General features: G+C 43.5%; 1 protein-coding gene and 1 non-coding gene across 2 annotated transcripts in view; one reads left to right on the forward strand and one right to left on the reverse strand.

The window, feature by feature from the left end:
* CRACD (capping protein inhibiting regulator of actin dynamics) overlaps window positions 1-9,006 on the forward strand; it is a 36,287-nt gene extending 27,281 nt beyond the window's left edge. The window contains exons 7-9 of the mRNA XM_057728758.1: window positions 5,693-5,883; window positions 6,586-6,748; window positions 8,682-9,006. Coding sequence (XP_057584741.1) covers window positions 5,693-5,883; window positions 6,586-6,748; window positions 8,682-8,842 — 515 coding nt within the window. The 3' untranslated portion in view covers window positions 8,843-9,006. The remainder of the gene's footprint in view (window positions 1-5,692; window positions 5,884-6,585; window positions 6,749-8,681) is intronic.
* On the reverse strand, window positions 5,977-6,048 carry TRNAE-UUC (transfer RNA glutamic acid (anticodon UUC)). Its single transcript has one exon. It is a non-coding gene; the product is annotated as a tRNA-Glu (tRNA).

Genomic DNA, 9,006 nt, shown 5'->3' on the forward strand with positions numbered 1-9,006 from the left:
GTTCTTTCCCAGGTTAAATGATCTTCCTGTTTGTTACCCTAGGACTTCTTGCTGTAATTCTCACTTGATACTTGTAAAATGTTGTAATTAAGCCTCTAAAAACACTTTTTACACAACTGTTCTTAATATTACTTCATGGACTGAGTGACTATAGTCATATATTTTTTAAAAATTGTTCAAAAATTCCACAGAATTTAGCAAAATCCTTGTTTTATCTTTTTTTCTTGCTGTTTTAAAAAATCTGATCTGTGATGCTCATTTTTTCCCCATCTCTTGGATAATATCTTGGGCATAGTTCTTTCAGTCACTTTTACAAATTTCTGTGTATGTGTGTGCATGTGTGGTAAAAAATGCATAACATAAAATTTACTATCTTAACCATTTCTCAGTGTATAGTTCAGTAGTGCTAAATATATTCACATTGCTGTACAACCAATCTCCAGAACTTTTTCGTCTTGCAAAACCGAAACCGTATATCCATTAATCAATTCCCATTTTCATCTCCACTAGCCCTTGGCAGCTACCATTTCACTTTCTTTCTATGAATTTGACTACTCCAGATACCTTATATACGTGGAATCATACAGTATTTGTCCTTTTGTGACTGGCTTCTTTCGCTTAATGTTTTTAAGGTTCATCTGTGTTGTAGCATGTGTTAGAATTTCCTTCCTTTTTTAAAAAAAATTTTTATTGGAGTATAATTGCTTTACAGTGTTGTGTTAGTTTCTGATGTACAACAAAGTAAATTAGCTGTATGTATACATATATCCCCTCTTTTTTGGATTTCCTTCCCATTTAGGTCACCACAGAGCATTAAGTAGAGGTCCCTGTTCCATACAGTAGGTTCTCATTAGTTATCTATTAGAATTTCTTTCCTTTTTAAGGCTGAATAATATCCCATTGTGTGTATAGACCACATTTTGTTTATTTGTTCCTCTGTTGATGGACACTTGGGTTGCTTCTACCTCTTGGTTATTGTGAATAGTGCTGTGATGAACATGGAGGTGTAAATATCTTTTCTAGATCCTGTTTTCAATTCTTTTGGATAAATATCCAGAAGTGGAATTGCTGGATCATATCGTAATTCTATTTTTAACCTTTTGAGGAACCACCCTACTGTTTGCATCGTGGCTGCACCATTTTATATGCCACCAGCGTCACTCAAGGGTTCTGATTTCTCCACATCCTGCTCAACACTTGTTGTTTTCTGGGACACACACACACACACACACACACACACACACGTGCGCGCGCCTCACATCCTCACAGATGTGAGGTGATATCTCATTGTGGTTTTGATTGCATTTTCCTGATGATTAATGATGTTGTGCACCTTTTCATATACTGTTGGTTATTGTATGTCTTCTTAGGAGAAATGTCCATTTAAGTCCTTTGCCCATTTTTTAATTGGGTTTTTCATTTGTTGTTGAGCTGTAGGAGTTCTTTCTGTATTTTCAGTTACTTTCAGATAGTAAAAAGTCCTCTAGGCACTTTTAGTCACAACTTTCTCACGTTAGTAATTAACATGCTGCCTCCAGTGTCATAATCGAGCTCCAAACAATATTTCAAACTAAGTGTCTCCCTCCTGATTTGGCCTGCTTTGAGCTGTCTACGGTGGGGATGCAGGCGTGATCGACTTCTGCCCCTCCTCCTGGCCCAGAAACAGGCTCCATAGCTGGAGCGCAGGAAGGTGAGGCAACAACGTTCACTGCTCTTGGGGGATGTTCAGTGCTGATCCTTCTGTGCGTTCCTCAGACCCCTCACCGACTACCTGGGTTCTTTCTCCTCCTGCAATTCCCTTACCTCCGTGGTGCGTCCTCCAGGCAGCCCTGGGTCCTTGGTTCCCCTCCAGGCTGCCCCTCCCTCTCCCACGCGCATGGCCTGCACCAGCACTCAATAACAAATGTCTTCCCAGCACAGGCGCCTCTTCTCCAGGCCCCTGGCAGCCACCATCCTCACCTCACCTCACCTCGCCCTTTTCCGGGTGTGAATAGAACCTCAAGTCTGTGCCCCACAGACTCCAGGAGACCCAGTCAGTTTGTCTAAGTGGTCTCATTAGAGATCCTCTCACTTGGCTTAGCCCCCTTTCCTCTGCTGGGGGGAGGACATGGCAACACACCATGCTCCAATTTCAGAGATACTCTGGCTGTTTCCGCCTCAGGTCTGATTTTTCTATGACCTTGAGGTGCCTGTTTTGGCCACCTCATTGGCCAGCCCTGAGTAGGTGATCAAGCACAGGGGAGTAAGTGCCATTGATTATTTCTTTCAGACCTTTTGAGGCATCCCCAGCTGAAACTCAGACATTTTAACATCCTATTTTCTGTTTATTCATGCCCAACTGCAACCCAGACCTGTTAGACCCTTTACACATACTGTGTTCTATCCTTTCAAAAAGTCTGGTCCATAACTCTAGGATGTGCTATTCAAACTACAAATCTAAGAAGATAAAAATCTGGCTATAGGTTTATGTTTTCCTTTTTCTTTTCTTTTTTTAAAAAACATTTATTTATTTATTTGGCTGCATTGGGCCTTAGTTGCGGGACACGGGATCTTCATTGCAGCATGCAAGATCTTTTGTTGTGTGGTGCAGGCTTCTCTCTCTAGTTGTGGTGCACGGGCTCAGTAGTTGTGGCACGCAGGCTGTTTGTGGCACACAGGCTCTAGAGTGTGCAGGCTTAGTTGCCCCACGGCATGTGGAATCTTAATTTCCCAACCAGGATCGAACTCCTGTCCCCTGCATTGGAAGGAGGATTCTTAACCACTGGACCAGGGAAGTCTCAGAGAATTATCTTTTCATATTATTTTAGTCAACTGTAAGTTTAGGCAATTATGCTTTAAAGGTATTTAGACCCTTGTGATAAACCCATTCAAGGTTGTTGATTGGAAACTGACTCCTTGCTTGAATGACCTTCCTAAGCAAGTTCAGGTGGGACTCTTACATAACTGCTTTAAATGGAAATGAGTTAGATCTGGGGAATTTGGTTTTTAGCCATTTTACAAACAGGTGTTATACAGCCCTCGAGTAAAAGTGAAACATTTCCAGTGTAGGTAAAGCTTCTCAGTTAAGCAGAATGCTTGAAGTGGTGAATGTTTTTTGGTTTTTTTGGTTAACTAATCAAAAACTCCTTTCAGCTTTTAAAAAAATACTTCTGAAATTTGTCAGTTTTCTTTCCTGTTAGATCATAACTAAATCCTTATTCGATGATTAGGAAAATTACAATTCTCAAGGCTTATTATAAATATGAATTCTTTGTGCAGCCTTATAGACCTAAAAGTTGTAGAAAATTAAGGCTCTGCCTAAATTTTTGTGCTTGAATTCCTTTTTAAAAAAAATTTTTTTGGCTGCGTTAGGTCTTCATTGCTGCATGTGAGCTTTCCTCTAGTTGTGGTGAGTGGGGGCTACTCTTCGTTGCAGTGCTCAGGCTTCTCATTGCGGTGGCTTCTCTTTGTTGTGGAGCATGGGCTCTAGGTTCTCGGGCTTCAGTAGTTGCAGCATGCAGGCTCAGTAGTTGTGACGCATGGGCTTGGTTGCTCCAAGGCATGTGGGATCTTCCCAGACCAGGGCTTGAACCCGTGTCCCCTGTGTTGGCAGGCGGATTCTTAACTGCTGTGCCACCAGGGAAGTCCCTGTGCTTGAATTCCTAATTCAAACTTACTTTGGTTCTTTCTCCTCAATATATGAAGTTCACTTAACTAAAAGCGCTGGTTGGTAAAGTCTGGATCATCAAAGTGTAGACTTCTGTTTGGTTTCAAACAACAGGACTAGAATGAGCCCTTTCCCTTGGAGATAGTAGAGGATTCAATGCCAGGCTGGTTATCTCCAAAAGTGCATAATTTTTACTTGGGGAGTAGGAGGGGGTGGGGAGTCATTGTCTCACAGACATAAATAACAAGAACACTCACTTTTGTAGTGCCGTTCCTATATGGCAAGCAGTATTCTAAACGCTCTCATACCGTAGACCTCTTTTAATCTTCACATCAGCCTGATGAGGCATGTGCCATTCTCATCTCCATTTTATGGATTAGGAAATGAAAGCTTGGAGAGGTCTAGTAGCTTTTCTAAGGTCACGTGAGGTCAAACCCAGGTCTGTTTAATTCCAGAGCCCAATTACTCAACCTCTAATCCCATCCACCTGGGAAGTCTGTTGCCCCCGGTTGCATAAGCAAGACAGTCCACACCACAGTAAAAGCACAGACTGGAAGTCAGAAGTCCTAGGCCCAGGCTTCAGCCCACGCAGTGATCCTGGTCGTGCTGGGTGATCAAGGTCACTGCAGTAGATGGCTGTGGACCCAGTTACTCACATCTATCAGATGAGGGCATTGGGGACTTCCCTGGAAGCCCAGTGGTTAAGACTCCACGCTTCCGCTGCAGGGGGCACGGGCTCCATCTCTGGTTGTAGAAGGTCCACAGGCTGCATGGTGCAGTGAGCAAGTAAATATTTTTTAAGATATGAGGGCACTGGACCCAAATCGTGGTTTCCCACTCTGTTCCTCAGAGTCCTGGTGCCCTCAGCAGCCCCTGTAGGCAGAGCAGTGCCCATTTTTCCTCTTTCGTATGTTGGGCTTCCACTTGTTTGCTTGGGGACAGTGGGAGGGGGGAGAAGTTTCCATTGAAAAAATAAACTTAAAACAATAAATAAAAAAGAACATGAATCAAATAAGTACCTGGGTCCTCTATGGGCCTGAGGTTTTTTGACACTGGAGACTATTTTTTCTTCCATTGTGAGGGAAGACAAATGCTCCTGCTTTTCCCCATTGATTGAAGATGTTACTTTCCCACCCCGTGGAGTCACTCAGGCATTGGCACAGTGTTGTGTTAGAAAGGGATAGTTGACGATTTCTTGGGCTGATTAATGTCACAAGCTTTAGGGGATGAGGGACCGAGATAAGTGAGCAGTTAGTTTTAATGCAAGTCTGATTTTGTCTTTACTGATTCTGTTGGGTGGTTGTGGGGGGTGGGGGGTGGGGGGTGGGTTCCCACACCACCAAGCAATTCTGACACCAGCTGGTGTGAGTTCAACTCAGTTCTGATTTTCTGCCTGGAGATGGCATCAGATTCCACAGGTTATGGGCTCCGTCCTACCAGACTGCACCCAATTTAGATGCCAGTTGCAAATCCACGGTGTTCAATTAATTTGCTAGAGGGGCTCAGGGAACCATTTTACTTACTAGGTTATTAGTTTATATATAGAGAGAGTTTATATATAAAGAATATAACTCAGGAGCAGCCAGATGGAAGAGATGAATAGGGAAAGGTATGCGGAAAGGGGCATAGAGTTGTCATGCTTCAGAGCTAGTCACTCTCCCAGCACCTCCACGTGTTTCCAACTCAGAATCTCTCCAAACCAGTCCTTTTGGGTTTTTATGGAGGCCTCATCACATAGTTGTGATCAATTAAGTCATTGGCCATTGGTGACTGGACTCAGCCTCCAGTCCTTTACCCCGCCCCAGAGCTTGGGGGTGGGACTGAAAGGTCTAACCCTCTAATCACATGATTGGCTCTACTGGCAACCAGCCTCCATCTTTAGGTGCTTTCCAAAAGTCACCTTATTAGCAGAACAAAAGGTACCTTTATGCTCTCATCACTTAGGAAATTGCAAGGGTTTTAGGAGTTCTATGCCAGAAACAGGGACAAAGATCAAATATGTATTTCTTATTGTACATCACAATATCACAGTCTTTTTTCCCACAGAAAAGCCAATGCTTCAGAGCAGACACTCTTTAGATGGCTCCAAACTTGTGGAGAAAGTTGAAAGCGCGCAGCCACTGTGGATAACGTTGGCCCTGCAAAAGCAGAAGGGGTTTCGGGAGCAGCAGGCAACTCGCGAGGAGAGGAAGCAAGCCAGGGAGGCCAGACAGGCAGAAAAGCTCTCCAAAGAAAACGTAAGTAGCCTGGTCTTCAGCTTTAACTCTATTTTCCTAAGCTTGGCTCTCTCTTTTTTTCTTTTTTTGGCTGTGCAGCTTGTAGGATCTTAGTTCCCTGACCAGGGATTGAACCTGGGCCCCAGCAGTGAAAGTGCTGAGTCCTAATCACTGGACCACCAGGGAATTCCTGAGCTTGGCTCCTTTCGTTCACAGGATTTAAAACAACAGTAACAAAAAAAGGCTAGCCGGGAGTGGTGGAGAATACTTAGATAGTAGAACAATAAATAAGTTGACCACTGTTAAGCCAAGGAGGCATTTTAAATTGGAAATCTGATTTGGTTTCTTTATGCTCTTAGGTTAACCTGATTTGGCAGAATCCACGCACACAACAGTTATATGAAAAATATGAAAAAGATTTTATTTGAGCAGTAAGTAGAGAGGAAAGTAGAAGTCTTGTTCTGTGGCCCTGATGGTATAGTTTGAAGGGCTCTTCTGGGAAGGTATGCAGCGTCCCCTCTTTGGGACATTTGCACTGAGCTGCTCCATGGTTGGGGGCTAGGGTTGAGCACACACTGCTCCCCTGTGCAGTCCAGCTCGTCTTCTGGGAGCAGAGAACAGGGGCCGGCCAATGGAAGCCTCCAAAGCCTTGCCTTGCATGGTCAGTCTTTCCCTGTCTCTAGGCTGAAAACATGCTTTCCCTGACTTTCTCTCTCCACCCAGGTCAGTGTCAGCCCGCAGCCTGGAAGCAGCGGTGTCAGCAGAGCTGGTTCCCTGCACAAGTCCACCCCTCAGCCAGAAGAGAAGCAGCCGGAGACAGCAGCGTCCAGGCTCGAGCGCAGAGAACAGCTGAAAAAGGCCAACACTCTTCCTACGTCTGTGACAGGTAGAGAGAACAGGTCCATTTCTATTTAACCGTACTGAAAGGTTTTTCTTCTTAGGGTGTATCTCCTCCAGTGTAATAACTAGCACAGCATTTTAGGCGTTTCAGAGCACAAGCGGTCTCACAACCCCATTCATAAACTCTGACACTGATAAAGCGCATCTGCTAAAGACCATGAGAAGCTCACCCACTATCCGTGGTGTGGTGATAAATGTTTAACAGTCACTTCTTCAGGGACTGGAGAGACCTCTGATTCGTAGTATTTGCAGTGGTGTAAATACTCCCAACCATAGCTAATTTCAAGCTTACCAATGTTTTATCAATGTGACTTGTTAAATTCCTGAACCTTTAATGAGGTGATAGGAGCCTTCTCCAACTCCACTGCCTGTAGTCCAATAAAATTACGTTTATTAACTTTCTGTCGGAAGGAAGACTGCATACCATAAGAACCTTCTAAACAAAACAAGAGACAAGATTATATTAGGATTCGGGGGAAAGGGTGAATTTTAGGTAAAAGTTAAATGGAGCAGTGGCTCAAAGCAAAGTAGCTGATATCCAGCCTGAGCTGAAAAGTGGACTCAGGAGCCTGTTTCCTTCGACATCACAAACTTAAGATAAAAGTGAGGAAACTATGTCGAAAAGCCCCTGCCTGGAGCTCTGCCCCAGTTGGACGTGGAAATTGCTTCCCTGAATCATGGTCATCCAAGTGGCTCAGATGCTCCAGGCAAGAGTGGGGTGGTCCCTTCTCACTGACGTGATTTCAGACAGCAAATTTCTGACCCACATGTGACTTTAGAGAGTAAGGCTGTTCTGCTCTAAGTCCTTGACGTTAATTAACAACAGCAATGTTTATATGTTCATGACACACGAGACACATGCACATTAAAAAAAAACAAACACTTCTTTATTCTGTTGAAAGATAAAAGGATCCAATAATGTTTATAACTATTTCCTTGTTACAAATTACTTGGAGGATGGAGAGTCCGAAAGAGCTTCTCAGGGGTTATTAAGGCATCTGTTTCCCCAGTAGGCAGCCCTGTTCCTCAGAGGACAGCCAACTTCTAGAGCCAAGATATTTTTATATCCTTAGATACCTGCTAGCTGAGGTCTGGAAATGTAAAGAGGTCTCACGAGGGCATTATTTCATTTGATCTTATACCTAGGAATTAAGGATTCTAAACATCATATTGGTGTGTGTCAAGAAAGAATTCTTTCAGAATAGTGAAAAGCTCCAAAGTCAAAGAGATCAACCTTTGTCCGCCTGATTTCTTAGAAGCACCAAAGGGTTAATGCAATTCAGAGTTTGCTCCACCTTAATAAAGCAAGCCTTCCTGTGAAGCTTTTGTCTTTTCAATCAGTATCTCCAGAGTTCTACATAGCTGGTAAGGCCACTGCCTACAATGTGACTTAAAGATAAGATGGGAACCCTCACCGCACAGAGCCTCTAATGTCTGATGAACAGTGAGGGGATGCAAGGCATTGGTAGACAAGTCTGAGCGGTGAGAGCGGGCAGGATCCAGGGGCCTCAGGAGGAGGGACCCAGGGCTTACTTGGTAGGAGGAGGTAGCTTTTAACCTCACGAGCTAACAAGTTCAAACTTCAAACTGCTGGTTTAAGCTTCCTCTTCATGAAATTGACTGGTTATATGCCTAGAATCACAGAATTTACCTCTTATCATTATTATCATACAGGCATAGGTTTTCTGCACAAAGAAAATTTGGCTTCTAGAAATTCTCTGAAATTAGAATTGACAGCACAATGATCACTGTAATTCTGTATGTAACAGTTATGATCACCTAGCTTTCTTTCCCTAATTCTTCTTGCCAAGGATGCCCAGTGTTTCACTGGGTTTTCCTTTCTGAGTCTCATACTTCTGATAAATCAAAATGTGGCTCTCACTTATGCCTTTCTTCTTTTCCTTCAAATTGCAATCTAGTGGAGATCTCTGATTCGGCTCCCTCAGCACCACTGGTGAAAGAAGTCACAAAGAGGTTCTCCACCCCCGACGCTGCTCCCGTGTCAACAGAACCAGCGTGGCTGGCTTTGGCCAAAAGGAAAGCCAAGGCCTGGAGCGACTGTCCACAGATTATTAAGTAAAGACTGACTCTTACCCATTCCTATTGCCAGTTACTGGCTCTTCTCGTGCCCTTTTAATTTATTTATTTTTTATATGAGGTAAAGAAACCAAGCTACGGAAAAGAAGCATGTTTTATAGGCTCTAAAATAATGTTTAGAACCTGAACTGGTGGTGTTCCTTGTAA

This window comes from Hippopotamus amphibius, chromosome 3, assembly GCF_030028045.1.
Source record: "Hippopotamus amphibius kiboko isolate mHipAmp2 chromosome 3, mHipAmp2.hap2, whole genome shotgun sequence".
Lineage (NCBI taxonomy): Eukaryota > Metazoa > Chordata > Mammalia > Artiodactyla > Hippopotamidae > Hippopotamus > Hippopotamus amphibius.